This window comes from Poromitra crassiceps (assembly GCF_964638095.1).
Source record: "Poromitra crassiceps genome assembly, chromosome: 27".
Classification (NCBI taxonomy): Eukaryota; Metazoa; Chordata; class Actinopteri; order Beryciformes; family Melamphaidae; genus Poromitra; species Poromitra crassiceps.
In genome coordinates this window covers 7,251,783-7,274,282 of record NC_139650.1, presented here as the reverse complement: position 1 = coordinate 7,274,282, position 22,500 = coordinate 7,251,783, and the positions used below count along the sequence as shown (strand labels likewise).

Sequence of the window (22,500 nt, the reverse complement as noted above, 5' to 3'; positions counted from 1 at the left end):
TCTGGGAACCCATCGGTTAAACAAATAAAAAAAAATGCAAAATTCTCTAACCTCTGGGGGCAGCAGCCCCGTTTCAATGTGGTGCAACAGGAACTCAAGAGGCGCGGTCGGCAGCGGAAGGAAATCCCTTTCCGTTCCCTACAAGCTCTGCCATTGGCTCCAACCGACCGGCTCCGCCCATTAATGGATTTATTTTCCGCTCCCTGCGTGTCGCTCTCAAATCCGTCCGTCGCTATGAAACAACAATAACAACTCTAGCTCGTTGCTAATAGCAAGTAGCAACTTGCTACACGCTGAACATGGTAAGTTTTGACTACACACCGGTCACGTTCGCTCCTACAAAGCATATCCCATTCATCCCATGAGGCACGGAGGCCCGAGGTGTGAACGTAGCGTCAGATAAAGAGAGTCTGAGGAACATCGGAGGAACATCCTCGCCATTACAAAGCTATTAGCACAGCCTCATTGTCATGGAAATGCTCTTTTCACAGGCTGTTTAAAAAGCTGAACATTGTTGAGGAGACTTAGCAACAATAGAGAACATTGTACACTTCTACAGTTATGATATACTGCTGCATGTAATTACAGCTATTTATGAGCCGGGACTGAACCATTGTGCAAAATTATAGCAGCAGCTACTTTTTGGATCAGTGTCTTACTTTTAGCGAGGAGAAAGAATAGTGGAATACAGGAGAGTGGCTCAGAAGAGAAGAGAACAGAACAGAACAGAACAGAGCACAGTTACAGATAGAAAGAGGAGAGGAGGTGGATGTAATTTTGTGTGAAAATGGATGAGGAGACAGTGGACAGTTTGTTTTATTGCAGGCTCAGTAGAATAGACTCGAGTAGAATTACAATACAGCAGGACTGAGAACACACCTAAGGGTGATATTTGAGTTATTGATCTTAATTGATCTGACTATTTGAGTTTTGATTTTCATACTGTATTCACAGTGGTATTTTATTTTCCAATGTATTTTATTTTGAATGGGTAATGCCAATGGGTTGTATTACTGAAAACTACAACTAAAGTAGACTGAAATAGGCCTAACTGAGAAAAGAACTTGAAATTGAGTTATACCTCAAAGAGAAAATAACCGTTCAAAGGGAACTAAATAACAACTTGAAGGATAAGTGGAAATTGTCTCTTAAACTCAAATAGGTTTAAATCAAACTAAACTGAGATAAGAAGGGGAATTTGCATATCTTTTACTTTACTTTTACTTAAATGTGTTTGTGGTACCAATCTATACTGTATGTATGTCTACTACTAAATGTTTCTATAAATAAGCCGGCAGTTCAAACTTATCCTGTGCTGTTTTCCGTTTTTCCTGTTTTATTTCTAGTTATTACTGCTCATCTGAACCTAGACCCTGGTGCTAGTTATCTGTAAATGTCTACAGTGCTACATTTATGTTGTGTGTATGCTTCAAACAATGCAGTATACAAACTTGAAACATGTCGGTTAGGTAGAGAAAGAAAGCGTTAAACTGTTTGACAGGGGGGAAAGTAGCCTACTGCAAATCTCTCCTCTTGCCTCTGTCTGCCTAGTTACCAGACTGACTTCCGCCAACAACAAACACACTGCCTGCGTCATGCATGAGATTACCGTAAGTGACTGAATTCAGTCTGAGCGGAACACAAAAACATACATGGCTCTACGTTGTTTTTAAGCACTGCCCGCCCGCGTTTAGTAGCGTACCCGTGCATTTATAGAAGTATATTTTTTACCCGTTACACAAGCTTTTTGCGGGTAACCCGCGGGTACCCGATCCGGTGCAGGACTCTGGGAAGACAGGAAGACAGAGGGAAAATCGGGAGAACTGATTGGTGGGGAGAAACTCAGGTAGCAGGGCAGACTAACGAGGAAACATGGGCAATGGGTGGGGGGGAAACAGCACACAAAGAAAATAAGAAAACTAACAAAAGTTTTTTTGGGGTGTTTTATGGCAGTTAACAAAACAGAGTTCATGACATATCTTACTAATAGTGACGGTGTTCCAGCGACATCACTGGTGACATCATCACTGATGACGAGTGACATAAGAGTGATATCACTTGACATTGTGACATCATCGGCACGCAAGCTCAGCCTGAGTGATGCCATCAGTGACTGATGTCACCAGTGAGTGACACAATTGCTCAAGTTGAGTCTTGCTCACAGCCCAGCCAATCAAGTTGAGTCTTGCTCACAGCCCAGCCAATCACTGCACGGAAGACCTGGACGTCCTGTGGCATAATGCAAAAGACCGCAGAAGGGACACAGGGCGCTCAAAGCACATGAGTTTTAGTCACACACAAAAAAACATGGCGCATCATCTCCAGTCTCCACCATAGAAATTAGCGCAGTCCTTAAAATGAGAGTGAGTCTCCGTACAGAAATGGATGGTTTGTGTACAGTACATGACTTCGTAGACGTTAAACCGAGGTCCCGCCTCTTTGTGGTCGTTAACGCTCCCATCGGCGCTCTTCACAAGAGTAGGGGTGTAACCCCGGTGCCCTGGCTAAATTCCCAAACAGGCCTTCCTCCAATCACGGCCACCTAATCATCCCTCGTTACTTAATTGGCACATTCAGTCCTCAACTCTCCACCGTGATAGCTGATGTGTGCAGAGCATTCTGGCGCAAACTGGCAGAACACATCGCTGGTGGATGAGTTGAGTTCCCTTCCCCGCCGCCCCTGATATGTGAAGCGCTTTCAGTCTCTAGAAAGGCGCCAAATCAATCAATATATTATCGTTGTCGCTTCCGTCATGGTCGTCCTCATCATGATCTTTATCTGTGCTGTTCCACTGTTACAGAGACCTTCACTGGTAAAATCTTCAGAGAGAGTTCAGGCAGAGTGCGAATGTATGGGAACAGTTCAGGCACAGTGCGAATGTATGGGAACAGCCTTTCAGTGAAGGTGTGTGTGAAGGTGTGTATGTGTGTGTTAGTATCAGGATCAGAGAATGACAGATTTCCTCTGTTCCAGTCCAGACTCACTCTGACCCTCTGGAGCTTCTCCTTCACTGGGAGAACCGTGTCTTCTGGATCTGATGTGGACCATGATGTGTATGTGTCACCATAGAACAATATTCTCCAGAATCCAGACTGTCTGTCTCCCTTCCTCTGGACAGACTCTGTCACCACACCCACAGCCCAATATTTGCTATCTCCAACCTCAACATCCCAGCTGTGAGTTCCTGAGTTAAAGCCCTCAGAGCCCAGGACCAACCAGCAGCTGTCAAACCTCTCTGGGTTTTCAGGAAGCTGCTGTCTCTCTCCCGCTCTCACGCAGGTCAGCTCCTCAGACAGGATGAGTTCTGGTTTGGCAGTGTTTGGGTCCAGAATCACAGGAGTGTAGGAGACCATCTCCTTCATCTTGTCCCATACTTTGAAGCTCAGGTTGCCCAGGTGCTTGGCCTCATCTAGAATTCCTGAGACCTCCGCTGCAGCCGTGTAGAAGAAGGAGAAGAATAATGCCTTTATTGTCTGCACAACTGAGGCATCTTCAGATCTCAGCTCCTCTATGGATCTGACTGTGTCTGTCTTCTCCTTCCTCGTCTGAATCGTCCGCTCCTCTTCTTCCCTCAGTGCTGCCAACCTAGCCTCCTCTTCCTCTTGGAGAAACTGCTGAAGTTTCTTAAAACCCTCCTTAATCTGCCTCTCTGCGCGTCGAGCCTGGACCTTCATGTGTTCTGCTGTTTGATCACAATTTCCTTTAACTTCATTAAAGAGCTTCAGTTTCTCCTTTAATGGCTTCAGTGATTTCTGGAGTTCCTCCTTGTGATCCTCTGCAGCTTCCTTGATGAGTTTGAACCTGTGGTTGGTGTGTGTTTCCGAATGCAGACAGAGATGACATGCTGGCTGCTGATGGTCCAGACAGAAGAGCTTGAGTTTCTCAGAGTGCAGACTGCAGAGAAGCTCAGGTCCCGCTGACGCTCTCTGATCTCTCCCCACTAAGAATGCATCGCACAGGTTCTTCAACACCAAGTTACGGGGCGGTTCACTCTGTGAAGATATCTCCTTACAAAGTGGACACTCGTCTATTAGCCTCTGTGCCCACCAGCTCTGCAGACAGGCCTTGCAGAAGCTGTGTCCACATGAGGGGATGACAGGGTTTTTAAAGATGTCACTGCAGACAGGGCAGGAGAGATCCTCCTCAGAGTGCAGACTGCAGAGGAGCTCAGATCCTGCTGAAGCTCTCCGATCTTTCGCCAATAAGAACGCCTCGCACATGTTCTTTAGCACCAAGTTACGAGGTGGTTGACTCTCTGTAGATATCTCCTTACAAAGGGGACACTCGTGTATTAGTCTCTGTGTCCACCAGCTCTGCAGACAGGCTTTGCAGAAGCTGTGTCCACATGACGGGATGACGGGGTTTTTAAAGATGTCGCTGCAGACGGGGCAGGAGAGATCCTCCTCAGAGTGCAGACTGCAGAGGAGCTCAGATCCTGCTGACGCTCTCTGATCTCTCTCCACTAAGAAAGCCTCACACAGGTTCGCTAACACAAAGTTACGTGGTGAAGGTGTTTCCCTACAAAGTGGACAGTCGTGTATTAGTCTTGGTGCCCACCAGCTCTGCAGACACGCTTCACAGGAGCTGTGGCTACAAGACGGGATGACGGGATTTTGAAAGATGTCATGGCAGACATGACAGGATAGATCCTCCTCAGATCTGAAAGCCATTTTGTCTCAGTGCCGCCGGAAACGAACCGGTCCTATTTAAACCACCAGCAGGGCAGGATTTATGACGTCACTGATTATGTCACAATGGGTAAGTAGAGAAAGAGTTATGACATCACTGATGACGCTATTGATTTATGATGACATCACTGATGATCTCACAATGCGTGAGGAACAGGGTTTTTATGACATCACTGATGATGTCACAATGTGATCCGCACACCTTTGGAGCTCCCCTTTTTCTTTTTTTCCAGCATGACGTTTCAAGCCACACAGGATCTTCCTCAGATGCTTTCTGAAAGCTCCAGCACCCAACCCAGTGGTTTTTTTGGATGTGCGTGTCTTTTTTTATCCTCTTCACAATGGAAGAAGATACCATTTTATACTGTATGATGTAGTGATGTCATAGGTGATGTGACCGAGTGATTGTGATGTCATCTGTGATGTCATCGTTTGAGTGATTTTAGCAGTGATGTAACCCGAGTAATTGTGATGCCATCAGTGAGTGATGTCATCAGTGACTTGAGTGACTTCACTGATGACATCACTGTTCACACTCACATAGATATTGTGACATAATCAGTGATGTCACTCAGTGTTGTCACTCAAGCCATTTTGACATCATCTTCACAATGTAATCAGTAATGTCACTCGAGCCATTGTGACAACACTGATGATGTCACACAATGGGCCTCTGAGTTTGAAGGCCTAAAATATGGGAAGACGTTGAAAGGCTGTCTATAGGCTACTGTAGGCTGCTACACAACAAACAGTTTTTACACTTTTGCATGTCATCCTCCTTTGGATTTTGTTATTCTTTATCCAAAATAAAATCAATCAATCAATCAATCAATCAAACAAACAATCTAAATTAGAAAATAACATTTATTTATTATTATAGTAGGCTAGTTATTTATAATTAATCCAGTTAAATATGAAAACTGTAAATAAACATTGTTGATGTTTATTTTGATTTATACAGACATTGTACTATTAGGCTACTTCAATCATTGAAGCCTAAGTTCAATGGCGCTGAATCATAGCGTAAGCTACGTTACGATTTCCCGGCCCTTTGCTTGAGGAACTTTTCTCTAACTGGACCTCTTTGAATTGTAATTGGGTACCCCTGCTGTAGGCTATAGCTGTGAATGCAAGCTAATTGTGTTTTCGCGCTCTCACACACACACACATGCACACGTGTGCGCACGCACACACACACACACACACGCACTTGCACACATGCATGCGTGCGCGCGCACACACACACACACACACACACACACACACACACACACACACACACATGATTACAGACAGTACACAGCTTGAGGTATTTAGGTGGATAATAATGCAACAGTGTTTTTGTCTCCTTGGACGACTGTGGGAACAGATAATTGGCAGTTCTGTGCGTTTGATAAACAGGAAGAGAGTGAGACGTCTCCTCATTATCATAGTCTCTCTTCATCTCGTTCTCTCGTTCTTTCTCCCTACATCTGTTAACAAGTCTGTCTCTGTGTCTTGCTCTCCGTTCATTTCTTTCCTTTCTCCTTCTCTCTTTGTTTGCTGTTGTCCCCATTGACTGTATAAAAATATGGATAGGCCTGGAATTTCGTCGTCATGCCTGTGATACACTAGAAGACTTTGAAAATCTTAACAGATTCTGAAAAGACTGGGGAGTTTACACGACAAGACTGGTTCATTAAGATTTTTTATCACGACTGAAAAAACGGACTGAAATACACGACACAACTGACGAGGCAGTATACACTACAAGACTGTTCACTTTGAAATTCAAACATGTTTGATATAATCTTTGTGGCTCCGACTGGCGTCGGGAGGCAGTTTACACTTGAAGACTAGAAATCTGGAGGCAGTTTACACTAACAGATTAGAAATCTGTACCCAGTTTACACTAACAGATTTTGCTGCCGACCGGCACAACAACTGCAGACAACGACTGCAGACTAGAGTCAACAAAGACAGACTGAGCCCAACTGGAAATCCTGTGTAAAGTCGGGGGAAAGTCTTGTAGTGTAAACTAGGCATAGGGGAAACTTAGGCCATTTGGGCTTTGCTATCACTTTTTTGAGGTCACAAGGCCACATGCCACGGCACAAAGGCCATTGAGTGAAACAAGAGGATTTGAAGCCTACAAATAAAGAATGAGTTTTCCGATGAGGAAAAAAAATACATGAAAAACATAAATTAGCCTATTCACTTTTTTTTTTGAAGTTGTCATTATGTATGCCTCCTTATGTGTAATGTATATTACGGCATAGAGCATCTGGTCAATTTTCTAAATTTCAAACAAATTGAAACAGATTTCAAACAATAAAACACTTGATTGATTGATTATGGAATTGGCTGTCCAGCTATAGCATACTGAACATATTTGTCAGATGTGTCTAAACTTTTACGTATAAAGTTTAAGAGCGAGAGAGACGAGCAGGCATACCGGGAGGGAGGGAGGGACGGCCAGATGGCCGGCCAGACACACAGACAGACAGACAGACAGACAGACAGACAGACAGACAGACACACAGACAGACAGACTCGATCACAGTGATGAGAGCTTCACATACAGGTCAGAACAAGATCACACTGATGAGAGCTTCACATACAGGTCAGAACAAGATCACACTGATGAGAGCTTCACATACAGGTCAGAACAAGATCACAGTGATGAGAGCTTCACATACAGGTCAGAACAAGATCACAGTGATGAGAGCTTCACATACAGGTCAGAACAAGATCACACTGATGAGAGCTTCACATACAGGTCAGAACAAGATCACACTGATGAGAGCTTCACATACAGGTCAGAACAAGATCACACTGATGAGAGCTTCACATACAGGTCAGAACAAGATCACACTGATGAGAGCTTCACATACAGGTCAGAACAAGATCACACTGATGAGAGCTTCACATACAGGTCAGAACAAGATCACACTGATGAGAGCTTCACATACAGGTCAGAACAAGATCACACTGATGAGAGCTTCACATACAGGTCAGAACAAGATCACACTGATGAGAGCTTCACATACAGGTCAGAACAAGATCACACTGATGAGAGCTTCACATACAGGTCAGAACAAGATCACACTGATGAGAGCTTCACATACAGGTCAGAACAAGATCACACTGATGAGAGCTTCACATACAGGTCAGAACAAGATCACACTGATGAGAGCTTCACATACAGGTCAGAACAAGATCACACTGATGAGAGCTTCACATACAGGTCAGAGCAAGATCACACTGATGAGAGCTTCACATACAGGTCAGAACAAGATCACACTGACTCTTTTAATAGAATAGTCGATTATTCGTATTGGACAGTCGAATTCGATTTGATTGGTAGAATTCTGAGTCGAGGACAGCCCTACCTTTTAACACACATTTCAGAAAAATGGCCCTTCACGATGTCAATAGAGCGATGGCCTTTGTGCCCTGACATGTGACCTTGTGCCCTAAAAAAGATTGCGACGCTGAAGGCCAGATGGCCACGCCCCTAAAATGACGAAATTCCCAGCCTGGCTACGGATGTTGAAATTCCCTCTGTACCATCATCATGAGATGCCCAACAGAGGAAAAAACACCGAGCACAGCATCCTGAGTGGTGGCACAGCATCCTGAGTGGTTCAGCAGCTCTGCAGAGTTGTGGAGATAATAACGCTGCTATGAAAACGTGTGTGTGCTCAGGGCTCTGTGTAGACAGTTAGCTAGCTCCCTGAAGGCAGGGCCATCGCCTCTGAACCGCTCCTGTCAAACGCATGGCTAGCCAACTGCTACTCTATTTCTCCTTAGCACGTAATTGTTCTCCTTTCTCCTTCTCTCTGCAAGTTTCTCTCTCTGAAATGTTTGCTAAATGCGTGACGATGCAGGGCAGCTTAACTGCTGGAGGCCACGCCTTCAGAGCTCAGACGCACGCACATGCACGCATCCAAGTCAAATGGTGCATATAGGCATCGTGCAGGGGAGCAGACAAATGAGTCGTAGTAATTATAATACACGCCTGTATTCAGAGTCTACGATTATCGTGGCCAAAGTGATCTCGATATACATGTATACAATATAATATATAATAGTATCTTGATAATTACAAAAATATTACTTATTACTTATTTATTTATTTTTTTATTTTTTTTTTATTTTTTTTAACCTTTATTTATACAGGGGGAGTCTCACTGAAAGCAATGCTCTCTTTTTCAGGAGTGCCCTGTTCACATTCTCACACACATTCATACCTGGAAGCTGACCAGTACAACCACAGTCTGACCTGATGGCCACTGATCAGCTCCACTGGAGCAGTTGGGGTTAAGGGCCTTGCTCAAGGGCACCTCAGTGGTGGTAATGAGGGAGGGGCAAGCGCTGCCTTTTTCACTTTCCCCACCCAGACTTATATTACTTGCCATGATACGCTTCAATCACTCAAAATCAAACGTATACAGTATCAATCACATTTGACTTTTTTCTAAAAGAAGAAAAAAAAAACATTGATTTAACATCTACAAACTCTAAGGATAGTTTAAAACAACACATATCCAAATCCAAAGAACGGCATCTAAAAGTTACATTTCAACTGACCTGCTGACGCAACTGACGCTTCCGCTCCAGTGTTGAGTTTTCCCGGAAATCTGTGTTTTCACTGTCATACAATAGATAGCTCTGTTACAATGCACCTTGTGAAACAGTACACCACTTCCAGGGTTAAAAACAAGCAAAGGTGAAGCCCCGCCCAAACCAGGAAAGAGAGGAAAGCTACATGTGTCGCATAGGATCGCATAGGAGAAGCTTGCTGGTGATGAAGCTGGAACTGCATCAGCAACTTTAAACCACCCGATGGTGCTGAGAACATGGACTTGATGACGGACGGCAGAGCGGCCTCTCAACCAAGTCCAATCAACTCAATACATTTCAGCCAGTAGATGAGCTCCAGACCTCCAGACACGGACCGGTCGGCCCCCGCCTCTCCCCTCCGACGGGGGGCTGGATCTCCCTGACGCGCGGGTGTTACAGCGAAATCTGTGACCACTGAAATGTGTGACCAGATATGCTCTGTATCTTTGTTTTTCTCAGCCTTCTGTTTTTAATGAAAATGACCAACATTCAAGTGTTGATGAAAAAGAACAAATGAAGCTAGAATTTATTTATTTATTTATTTATTTATTTATTTATTTATTCATTCATTCATTCATTCATTCATTCATTCATTCATTCATTCATTTATTTATTCATTGAAATAGAGGCTGTGTTCTTTCTTTTTGGATATTCAGTATTTAGATATTCATAGAACAAAATATTCTGTGAGTCTTGAAAGATGAGTGAAAATGATCAAAAACGCTGGTGGGGAAAGAGTATAAATACACCACCCTAACCCTGACCCCCCTTGTTTCTGTCTCCGCTTTGACTCTTCAGTGAAATAATGTACTGTCGAATATGAATGAAATGCCTTTAGTGCTTAGGCTGCACTTTTACTCTCACTCCAATCAAATGGCTTTGTTTTATGTATGTGTCTGCTTCTACTTCCCAACATTAGAGAAAGAATAGAATAGGCTCCAGTGGTACTTACAGTAGTTTCTCAGAGTGTCTCAGAGTTATCCATCTATTCCTGATTGATAACATACAATACAGTAGCCTACCTGAATGCTTTTGTTTCCAATAGATTTGGAAACAAAGGCGTCCCAGTGCATGCTGTAGTATGTATATTTAAACATAGAATCCTGGCCCCCCTTGCCAGTGACACTTAGGAATAGACTAGGTGACAACCAAGTATAGTTTGGTGACGAGCTGGAGAGACAGTTGACGGTCGGAGAGACGGCATCCGGTACGGGATGGGTTTTAGCACCCCATCCTGGCTCTCTCGTGAGGGAGAAATCCACAAACGCTACGGATTAGCCTCCTGAAAATCTGTGTAAAGATCGGCGCGGCCTGGGGTCCTTCAGGCTAGAGCGAGGTGCTCGGCGCAGGCGAATGACGTGCAGCGCACAGGCCTTCTCGAGGCATCCTCTCTGCCCATGGTACGGCATGGTAGGATTGCCTTTTCCCCAGGGAGGGTCTGGTGAGACGAAGGAGGAGCGCGGCCTGGAGTCACCCACAGGGCCTTAGACCCTCCATGCACCGAAGGGTCTTTCAATACTGCGGTGTAGCACTAGCTCTATTGCAGCGGATTGGGTGTGCTACCCTTCCGCGGGCAACGTTGCAGACAGAGTAGGAAGGCTGATCCGTGAGCGGCTGCTTCCGGGACGTGGGTCCAACCGCGCTGGAAGTGGGGAGCTGCCGGGGCTGCAGCCCCCCCTGGTGGCAGCCTCAGCCCCTGCACCTTCCTGACGCAGCCCCCCCCAGCCCCACCCTCATTTGGCGAAACTTCAGTGACTGTCACAGGCATCTCTCTCTCTCTCTCTCTCTCTCTCTCTCTCTCTCTCTCTCTCTCTCTCTCTCTCTCTCTCTCTCTCCCTCTCTATCTCTCTCTCTCTCTCTCTCTCTCCTCATTTCCCCGTGGGTGCTCTGCTCTGGGCTCTAGGCTGTGGCTGGGCGGGGTCTCTTTACATTGATTTGATAGCAAACTCCACCCACCCCAGGCCCGCTGGCGCCCCGGGTTACAAAACGAGTTGATCAAAACATAGCCCAATCTGATTGGCTGCATGAGTCAGTGCACTCTATGTGACCCTGCTGACGTAGTGAGTAAACACACTTGCGCATTGAGCGGTATCAGAGAGAGAGTGACAGACTGACACATCTCAACACAAGTAGCCAAAACAAAATGAGGAGATTTTTGATCACAAAACCTAGTGCGTTTTCCATCACCACCAGTGCAACCGTGACGAGTAGCCTACGACTTCCAGTTCCAGGTGAGGTGTAGTGGTGTATGTTATGTTGGTTAAAACTTTTGATGTCTCAATCAATGTGTCTGTGTGGGTCGGTCGCTGATGCTGACGCTGTTCATGTTCTATGTCTATGTCTGTGTGGTTTACAGCATGCTTCGGTCGCTTGTTCCTATTCTGTCGAACTGAAGTGGTGTGTGAAGTGTGTGTGTGTGTGTGTGTGTGTGTGTGTGTGTGTGTGTGTAGGTCGCTGTTAAATCTCCTATGGTGCGTTTGCGTCACTACAGCTTTATCGCTTTATCAGGGGATGGGTTGGGCGACGGGCATGCGCAAGCATGGGCACGCACTGGCACAGACAGAAATCGGCACCCCTGATTCCATTCAAGTTTTAAGACAATGTGCATTAGGCTACAAGTGCCAACTTCACGCAGCATGGTCGCACAAGGCCGCGCCGCGCAGCGCACTTTGCGTGTGCTCGCACCTCGCACGTGCACGTGCACGCGCACGCACCTCACACGTGCAAGTCCGAGTATATGCTTCAGACCCCCTCGTGGGAGATAGCTTCCCGCGCGCCTGCGTGGGTCGGGGTCTTAACACATTGACTGCCAGCCCTTTTTTCAATGCTGTAGGTAGGTTCTGCCAGGTTTTTTTTTGAGGATTCTGGCTCATTTTACAAGAGCCGAGGATTCTTTTCTGTTAAGACTTCGTGAACACCAATCATCTAAAAAGAACTAATAGAATGTGTGCTTTCTCTGTCTAAAAGAGTTAGTTTGTAGAGTTAGTAGTTATGTAGATATTAGCCGTTGAGTACAGCATGGTTTCAGAGATTTTCAGAGAGTTTTGAGATAAATGGATTTTTAGAACCACCTCACGTGCCTGTGATTATGGGTGCCCTTGGGCAAGTCTGTATACTGTATTGTGTGTGTGTGTGTGTGTGTGTGTGTGTGTGTGTGTGTGTGTGTGTGTGTGTGTGTGTGTGTGTGTGTGTGTGTGTCTCCAAACTCCTCCCTCCGTCTGTGCTGCTGCTGCTGGCTCCTGCTGGCGCTCTCGGGCAGTCTGGATTACTGTAAAACGGGCTCGTTCGTTTCTTGAGGTGTCGGCTGAGAGCTTTGAAGAAGCTTTTGCGATTCTGGTCTTATTTATGCGCAAAGGTACTCGAGTGTGTGTGTGTGCGCGCGCGCGTGTGTGTGTGTGTGTGTGTGTGTGTGTGTGTGTGTGTGTGTGTGTGTGTGTGTGAAATCGAAAGAGTTTTCGCCCAGCTATTTCCTTGAAAATTAGAATGGCTTTCTCCCGCGGACCCGTGGCTGTTTTTTGCTCGGCTTTCTCTCTGTCTGGAGGGCACTGTCGCCACTTAGTGGTCGGTAAAATAGATTATACACATTCTCTTCCTCCAATAGTGGTATAGGAGACGTAAAAGGGGTTGATCGATCTCCCACCGTCAAAAAAAAAATTTTTTTATGTAAGCCGAGATATCTCGTCCTTGGCACTCAACGGTTGGATTATGTAAGCCGAGATATCTCGTCCTTGGCACTCAACGTGTTAATCGGCCTCGGCTGGGTCTACTGGGCGAGGATGTATGATGTTGACAGACCCGAAACACCTTACGACCCCAGTTAACATCACTGATGACGCGTCCCAGCGCATGCTGTAGTATGTATATTTAAACAATAAGACAAGAAGAAATATAAGAAGCCGCAGTCAACTTACATTTATATTACCGTGTGTTGGATCATCAGTGCAAAACACCAAAACAATAACTGCTTTTCACCAAAGCACCACCAGGCACGGCTACGCCGAACCATCATGGCCAAACCCAAATCCAACTGCGAGACAAAATAACACACACATACACACACTCACTCGCACACACGCGAGCAAACAAACAAACAAACAAACAAAAATCTCACATATTAAAGTCCTTGGTTGATCAAGTAAAACTACACTACAAAGTATAGTTTGAGATATTGAATAACTCAGTGAACATCAGGTTGTTTGTGTCCCAATAGAATGAAATATTGAGCCGTATAACCGTTACATGGCCGAATCAGAAATAGCGAGTAGTGAACAGTAGTGTATTTTTATGCAGTCAGTTTGTATGCAGCCATGCGATCATCTCCATTAGGTCTTATAACAGCCATGTTTGTAAAGCCATTGAAGCGAGCCACCTCTCTCCTCACCACGCCGGCAGCTCCTGATAGAACCTCTACAGTGCCACGTACTTTACATGCATTATTGAACAGCGCACCTCGGAGACACGCTGCGTGATTTGTAGCTGCGCTGCTCAGTGCAGGTACAGACTTCATGCCCTACATGCTGTTTGCCTGTTCTGTCTGTCTGTGTTACAGGCTGGGAGGTACTGGTGGGACAATCTGTTTAAACTCACTTCACATTAAAGGGACAGTATAGCGCCTGCCCCCAAATCCAAAATACATGTTGTTCCTTTTACCTGTTAGTGCTATTATCCATCTACAGTAGATGGTTTTAGTGCGAGTTGCCGAGTTTTGGAGATATCAGCCGTAGATACTGTATGTCTGCCTTCTCTCCAATAGAGACACTGCATGAAATAGGCCACGCCCATCACGGGGGGAAAGCTCTCCATTCACTTCCAAACACCAGCGTCATTTTCCTTGAATTAAATATAACTAAAAGCTGTTGTGCGGTGGGCTGCGCAGACAACAAATGTAAAAAAAATCGACAATTAAAGTTTTTTTGTACTCCCGAGCAAAACAAGGAAGCCATTGAGAATTTGCAAAAGAAACACGTGGATCTAGCTGTCAAGGAAGTAAGTTGGTGTGTTCAGCTTCCGTATATATGATCTTTGTGTGCAACACGTGACATAGGAGAACGCCAGGATTTGGGGGGGGGGGAGTTTTTGTTTCCCCCCATTTTGGCCGTGGTTCGCTCCGCAGTGTCACAAGTGTATACAATGCAACTGGATGGCATCATGACACTCAGCTTGTGGTTTTGCAGAAATCATGACCCGGTTACTCAAGATAATGCACAGGACTTGTTGTCAGCAGTTTCATGTAGGAACTATTTTCTTTCGACCAAACTACACCTGCCAACATCTCCCTACGTGAAAGAAATGATGCTAACGTTACAGCTGGACTAGCTGCTCTTTGGTCTCAATGCCAGATCGCAAAAAATGCAAACATGCCATTGTCCGGTGATGAGAAAGCAACGTGGAAAGTGTGAGGTTATCTCCTTGAATCAGACGTGTGTAGCTCTTAACAGATTCTACTGTCCAGTGAATGCGGGTGCAGACATGTACTGTCAAGCCTTCTGGAGTGTTGCAGGCCTCAATGAAAGAACTGTGATGGGAGTGAGGGGCCTACTTGACATGCTGGATCATCTAACTATCTAACCAGGTTTCTCCGTCATAGCAGAACAGCATACAGTAACAGCACAATAGTTATATTAGATCAGACATGGGCATTATGTGGTCCGGGGGCCAGAAGCAGCCCTCATCATGGTTCTGCCTGGCCCGGGAGCTCTAAGACAAACCACAACATTTTACTTATGAAGCTAGAAAAATTGAATGAGATGATCTAAATTGGCTGTTTGGAGTGATTTTCAATAATAAATGCTGAAGAATAAGTGCCCAGTATGATTTCTATCATTTAATCTAGTGATACAATTAGACATTATGGCATGACAATATTCCTTTAGCCCCCGGCAACAATCTGGGTTTCTCAAAAATAGTTGCCCACCCCTAACCTGACGTTGCCAGATGGACGGTATAGCTCCACATAGGTTTCACTAAACCAGTCGATCTGGGTTTGAAGTCACCAGACCCGCTGACGGAGGCGGGCACTTTGTCCAAGCTACTTGGCAGGTGATTGGATGACCCATCTGTCTATCACCGCTGGTGGGTGTTAACTTCAACCAATCAGATCGTGGAAGGTGCCTGTGGATGATCTCCGTGGTATTCATTGATTGAGTCCTCGCGGTCGTAAAGTCACCTTCGAAGCATTTAGTTAGATTATAACGAACTAGTTGTGTGGCTTAGCCTTCCCAAATGTTGAGGGTCGTTTTTTAGAATTTAATACATAGAATTGGGAACATTACATTCAATTTCATTCAGACTGCCTGTCACTTCCGCGATGTTGACGAGTGAAAAGAACTACAAAGACCATGTACCCACTACTTGCCCAGACGAGCCTGCCCGCCTACGGCCGCCGCTGATTCGTCGGCCCGGCATAGCTCGACCAATCATCTTAAACTGCCTGTGCGGGTCCAGACCGTCACGGAGAACCAAATGAAATGTGAGTTCACGTGACGGGCGGTTTACCAGGCTAGCCCACCCCTGCATCAGATCCTGGTTCTAACTGTTCTAACCCTGGTTCTAACTATTCTAACCCTGGTTCTAACTGTTCTAACGCTGGTTCTAACTGTTCTAACCCTGGTTCTAACTGTTCTAACCCTGGTTCTAACTGTTCTAACCCTGCTTCTAACCCTTTCCGCTCTCTGTCTCTGCAGGGAATCTTCCCAGCCAGCTACATTCACCTGAAGAAAGCCGTCGTCACCAACCGAGGGTAAGTCGCCAACCTGCAGGTCGCCCATGCTGCACACCATACAAACGATGATGACACCACAGTCATATGTGGGATGACACCATACAGACGATGATGACATCACAGTCACATGTAGGATGACACCATACAAACACTGGTGACATCACAGTCACATGTGGGATGACACCATACAAACGATGATGACATCACAGTCACATGTGGGATGACACTATACAAACGATGATGACATCACAGTCACATGTGGGATGACACCATACAAACGATGATGACATCACAGTCACATGTTGGGATGATACCATACAAACACTGGTGACATCATAGTCACATGTTGGGATGACACCATACTTATAGTATACGTTACTTCCTGCTGTGCTGGGAGGCCTCTCCCCTCTCTTCCTCCAGCCAAAAGCCATTTAGCGGCTAATTTGATGAAATCTCATTTCCTGTCGGGAGTTGTTTTGAGCCCCATTGCTTCTAAATAAGGTACGGCGCTCCTCGTTTATGATTCCCTTCCAAGTTCAAGAGTACATATTTTAATAGATTTGCATAATGACTTGAAAAGCTTCGTCGGTTCTTCCTCTCTCCTTTACCTCAGATTAATCAGAGTTACGGAGCGTGTCCCGATTTGCATAAGAGTTTTCTAATTAAAGGCAGGGAGAGTTCAATTCATTGGAATGAGTGGATCCTTTACTGTTTCAAGCCCGCCTCCCGGGCAGAGGAAGAGGAAGAGAGAGGAGTGGAGAGAGTCACAGTGTGTTTGACTCAGTCTAAGAAACGTACTTGGCAAAGAAGTCAAATATAGTGACGGACTGTCGAACAACTGGCACTGACAGTAGCATGCATGTACAGTAAGTGTGTGTGTGTGTGTGCGTGCGCATGCGTGTGTGCGTGCGTGTGCGTGTGTGTGTGTGTGTGCGTGTGCGTGTGCGTGTGTGCGTGTTTGAAGAGTAAGTTTGAGAGTGAGTTGAGTATATGAAAATGAGAAGAAAGGATGACAGAGACCCAAGTATAGTAGTAGAATTATGCCAATAGTAGTGTGTGTGTCCCAGTCAGATACTTTAAAGTCCCATGTGTAAAAAAAAAAAAAAAGTCCAGCTATCCTATCACTAGTAATACTGTAGTGTAACTGTAGTGTAGTTAACTACTGTTAGTTCCCAGGCCAAAGAGGGAGGTGGGCGCAGACAAAATGGCGGAGGTGCCTCAGCAGCAGAAGTTGGTGTTCTTTGTGAAAACACTTGTCTGTTATTACTTCATGTCGGGGACTCACCGAGCAGAGCTCACCGAGTCCAAAGGATTGTCTGCTGTTCAGGCCTACTAGAGACGGTGTTGCTTTAAACACCTGTGGATCTCCTGGGGCTGGGCCGGGAGGGTTTGTTGTGTTGTCATCTAGTGTGTCTGTGTTGTCGTTTTGTTTGTTAATGTTTCTGTCTTTGCCGTGTGTATTTTGTTAGAAATGCTGTCCTGAATTAAAAAAAAACAATTGATCACAAAAAACTTGCCTAAAAGGAAAAGATGGAAACACGGAAGCAGGTTTTCAACCTCCACCGAGTTCCTCGCTGTTCAGCAGGGAGACTCGAGAGCGAGAGAGACCCTCTCCATCCCTCCTCTCCATCCCTCTCCATGGCTTAGTTATAGACTCTTACCTATGTAGTGAACTCTGCATGCCCTTTTTCACTGTGTGTGTGTGTGTGTGTGTGTGTGTGTGTGCGTGCGTGCGTGCATGCATGCGCGTGCATGCGTGTGCGTGTGTGCGTGTGTGCGTGCATGTGTGTCCCTGTACAGGCAGCATGAGACGGTGGTGCCTCTTGAAGACCCCATTGTGACAGAGGTGACGTCCACACTGCAGGAGTGGGCCTTACTATGGAAGCAGCTCTATGTGGTAAGCAGTGTTGGAGCTTTATTTATCCCTCTAGTGGTTTCATCTGCTCACTGCACTTCACCTTTTTGCAATGAACCAATATATCAAATTATCTAACTAAGGGACCCATGCAGGGTTCCAGACTGCGACCAAGTGTGGGTGCTGTCCCCCGATGTGTGCCAGTCTGCACGCACACAGAGAGATGGCTGCATGCAGGCCAGTACAAACGGTATTTTTGGTCCTGCCGACACGGAAATATCGACACTAAATATCGAGTCTGAAAGTGAAACTTAATCAAACTTAAAATTTCCCAATTTGCCTCAGAGGCTACTGCTGTGGTAGTAGCCGGCAGAGCGATAGAAGAGTCGCGACATCTCCATTCACTCCAATGGACAAGTTTTTTTACTCTCAAGAGTTCCAGGAAGTAAGGTCCTGGTTTAAGCAGCACTGTTGAGTTGCAGCAAAATAGACAGTTTGTGTTGTACTCTGAAAGTTTTTTTTTCCCCAATCAAATTGTACATTATCAGCTTTATTTTAGCATTCAAAAGTAGCGCGAGACCCCTTTCTGGCTGTTCATTAGCTAATGAGTCACGCATTTTGGTCCTCCGCTGACGCCACTCTCTCTCTAGAGGACACTAGTAGCCAACCGGTTGTGCTGTGATGTCATTGTCACCATAGATTGACTTTTGATTCTGACACCTGATTGGACAGATCAGACCCACGTGGGGAGTGGTGGGGGCACAGAGAACCAAGTGGCTGCGGCACGCATGCCCAAACCGTGCGTAGCTAACCAAACGATTCTTCTTCTCTTTTTTCTGGTATCCATTACACCCCCCTAGTCCTTACATCACTTCATCTGTCTCCTTTTCTGTCACTGGCTCTCTCTCTCTTCCATCGCTGCTCTGTGTGTTTCTCCACAGTAAGCGGGCCGGGGGGGCTTTGGTTTTTGTTCTCTGGCAGAGTGAAGAGATAACACACATGAAAGTGTCTTTGCGGGGTTGTGCTTGGCTTGACAGATTCGCCATTTCCGTCCCGGCGGACCTCACATGAATATGTGTGTTTTGTCTCTCAAAAATATCTTCTCATCTGTGGTAAAGTGCCATAAATCCACCGATGGATGCATGGAGAGAGAGGGGCATGCAGAAATGGCTGTCTGTCTGTCTGAATGGATGGATGGATGGACTGATATATAGATCGATTGTGGGTGGTAGATAAATGAGGGCATATTAAGATGATGTAGATACTAGGTAGGCTAAATGCATGGAAAGGTGGAGGAGGCCTACATGTCGACATACAGTAAGTGGATTTCTAACAATGCCAACTTTAATTGAATGCATGGATGTAGTTTAGCAAAACGGCCACATTATGGGAGATGTTTTCCTCCCACGGATGATTGATATTTGCATTCAGAGCTTGTGAAGTTAAATCATTGTAAAGATCGCCTGTAAAGCAGGGGGTTGTATTTACCGTGAAAAAACAGTGCAAAGAATGTCGGTCCTGTAAACGTGGTTCCTATACCTTTGGTTACAGCACATTTCATCCACCTGTTGGTCGTACAGTTTGCAATAGCAGTGGTGCCTTCATGCACAGCTGGGACTGACACTCATCATTATACGGCGCGTTACTTCTGATTGGAGGAGATGACTGCAGACTACTTTGCATACCCAGAATGCCACCGATGCTTCAGGAACAATCAGAAGCTTTTCAGTGGTTGAGACAGATGCAGGTAGAGTAGATGACCTGCATTGTATCTACGTCACCCCCAGCAAACCTCCATGTTGATCCAACAGCCTGCACCAACGTTCAAAGTAATTATAGCTCCAAAATGAAAGTCGCGGTGACATCTCTCCAGAGCTGCTGCCTGCTTGCTTCATGGAATCAGCTTATCTTCCTGATATCAGTCAAAAGTTTTTTTTTCCAGAACTGCTGTAATATGATTTTATTTTAGCGCGTCATCAAATCATACTGTCAAAATGTTCTTGCTTGCTTGTTGATGCTGAACTTGGCCTCTTGCACATTGCCGTCTGTTATGCTTGCTTGAGTTGCCATGACTACATCTACATCTACATGCATTGTAAGGTCATCTGAAGATCAGGTTACAGTCGCACACACACGTACATACGTACGTACGTACACACACACACACACACACACACACACACACACACACACACGCACACGCACACGCACACACACACACACACACACACACACACACACACACACACACACACGCATGGCGTGCGTTACATTTCCACATCTGGCTGGAAGCCAGCAGAGCTCACAGTAATGTGGCATGGACCCTGCAGTGCAGTGGGTGTATCAGTGACAGCCCGGGCACAGCATGTGTCACAGCATCTTCTCCCCAACTGTACAGTGTGTTCACTAACTTCTCAGCAGTGTGTCTGAAGCAGCCTGGAGTTCACTATTCCAACTCTGGAGTGTTCAGCCTTTTAGTTCCGTTGCTTTTTGCAGGTGAGAACATGCCATTCGAACTCAGGCGGCTGCAGTGCTGAAAGTGCAGCTCTCGGTCCTCTGGTAGGGCTTTCACACCGGCAGGGCTCCGTGCCGGTTCCGGTTCCCGAACCCAAATTTGAACCGGCCGGCGCGTTCAGACCGAAAAAATAATTGGTTCGGAACCTGCAAAAGTTGGTTCCCAGCGGAACCAAAAAATAGTTGTTTTTTCCTTGGGAACCGTGACATCATCAGTGGGCGTGTCTCATTCGAGGCTGTGAAAACGAGCAGGAAGGAGAAGAAGGCAGTGACAACACGGAGAAAAATAATTTGCAGTGGTCTCCTGAGGAAACCAAATGTTTAGTGGCGATTTGGGCATCTACCGAATCTCAAGAAAAGCTAGAAAGCAGTACAAGAAAGAGCAAGTTATATGCCGAACTTGCGGAAGAGAGGGCCAAGGCTGGGTTCACTCGAACGCCAGACCAAATAATTAATAAACTTAACAAACTGAAGAAGGACTACTGAATAATGTCCTCCCACTTTGGTTCCGCTTAAACTGGTGTGAACACGGGCTGGTTCACCAGAAAGCACAAAGGTTCTGAGACTCCAGAACGGAGCCGGAGCCAGAACCAGAACCGTGTCTGTCTGAAAGCGGTATGGGTGCAGTGCGTTTAGTGGTGAGAGTGTAACCCCAAAACACCAGGGCGTCATGGGTATATTGGAGAACCAAGACGACATGTGATCGCCAGCAGCTTCTCATGCTTGGAAAGCAGTATACCAATGACATTGGCATGACGCTGCTTGGCACTTTGCATGGTCAGAGAGAGACTCAATGATCACAGGTTCGTTCCCCACACCCGCCAGTTTGTCCACCAACACCCGAGTGTCCTTGAGCAAGACACTGATGATGTATAGTGGCATTCAACCATGCCTGCTGCTTCAACATGGTAGAAGGAAATACAGACCCAATGTACAGTATACATGTCCATTAGAGGTTGTGGAGTCTGGGCCGCTGTAGTGGTGTTACACACACGCACGCATCAGCGGAGTTTCACAGGGGAAAAGACGTTTTCGCTGTGGATTTGGCTAAATGTTTGATTGCTGCTGATTGGCTGAAGGAGTTGTGTGTTGAGGCGAGCTCCCGCCTGGGCGGATGGAAGTCCAGACTGAACTGTGGAATGAAACAACATGTGAGGTCACGTGAGAAAGACAGGGAGAAAAAAGTGAAATAATTATTCTGTTAAAGAGAGAGATATTGAGACAAAACAGAGACGGAGGAAAAAGAGGGACTGAAAGGAGCAATCGTGAAAGTACCAGATATTGAAATAAAACAATATGTAATTAAAATCACAGGGAGAAGAGACAGATAGATAACGACAGAAATAGACCAACTTCTAATTAAATTGTGCCGTTGTGACCATAAATCGGGAAAAAGAAGAGAGAGAAACAAAAAGATAGTGAATGATTGTCTCACTTGAAAAGCCGCAGCAAAACCAATCAGAAGAAGATAGCTTTGTACACTTTGCTATACTCTTTGCAATGAAGCATTTTAAGACCCCAAACTATCCCACCACACACACACACACACCAGCACACACACACACACACACACACACACACACACACACACACACACACACACACACACACACACACACACCACACACACACCACGCCTTAAAGCTGGCGCCACACTCAAATATTGATGATTGAAAGAAATGAGAGATGCTCTTTGCTGATTGCTTGTTCTGTGGATTAACGGGAGGCTTGCTTTGACTGGCTCGGTCCAGACGCTACGTCTGGAGATAATTGGCGTGTGGTCTGCAGGGTTGGCTAAGGATGCAGCTTTGTAGTGTGTCAAGAAAGAGATATTTGATAGTAGTAACTTTAAAATGTCTCTTTGGCGTGTGTGTGTGTGTGTGTGTGTGTGTGTGTTTGAAGATTGCAATTAAAACGGAGTAACTGTGAATAATTCACTTTTACTTAACATTTACACATTCTATTTTCTCCTAATTAGGGCTTTCAGGTGAAGCAGCCCAACGCGTGCCCTCTGGAGGCCATATTGGAGGTCCACAGCTCTCGTGCAACAGCTGTGCACAGCTGATTGTGTATAGTTCACTTATAGGGCCATTGATTGATTGATTGATTGATTGAT

At 45.7% G+C, this 22,500-nt stretch overlaps 2 protein-coding genes across 2 annotated transcripts in view; one reads left to right on the top strand and one right to left on the bottom strand.

Annotated features, from left to right (window-relative positions):
* Positions 1-22,500, top strand: part of LOC310799406 (dedicator of cytokinesis protein 3-like) — a gene marked incomplete at both ends in the record, with an annotated part of 383,185 nt that overhangs the window by 160,324 nt on the left and 200,361 nt on the right. The window contains 2 exons of the mRNA XM_083661993.1: positions 15,978-16,033; positions 17,816-17,912. Coding sequence (XP_083518119.1) covers positions 15,978-16,033; positions 17,816-17,912 — 153 coding nt within the window. The remainder of the gene's footprint in view (positions 1-15,977; positions 16,034-17,815; positions 17,913-22,500) is intronic.
* LOC310799330 (zinc-binding protein A33-like) lies at positions 2,776-4,221 on the bottom strand (the record flags this gene model as incomplete). Its single annotated transcript, XM_083661928.1, has 1 exon — positions 2,776-4,221. The coding sequence occupies one exon, from the start codon at positions 4,219-4,221 to the stop codon at positions 2,776-2,778; it is 1,446 nt and encodes a 481-aa protein (XP_083518054.1).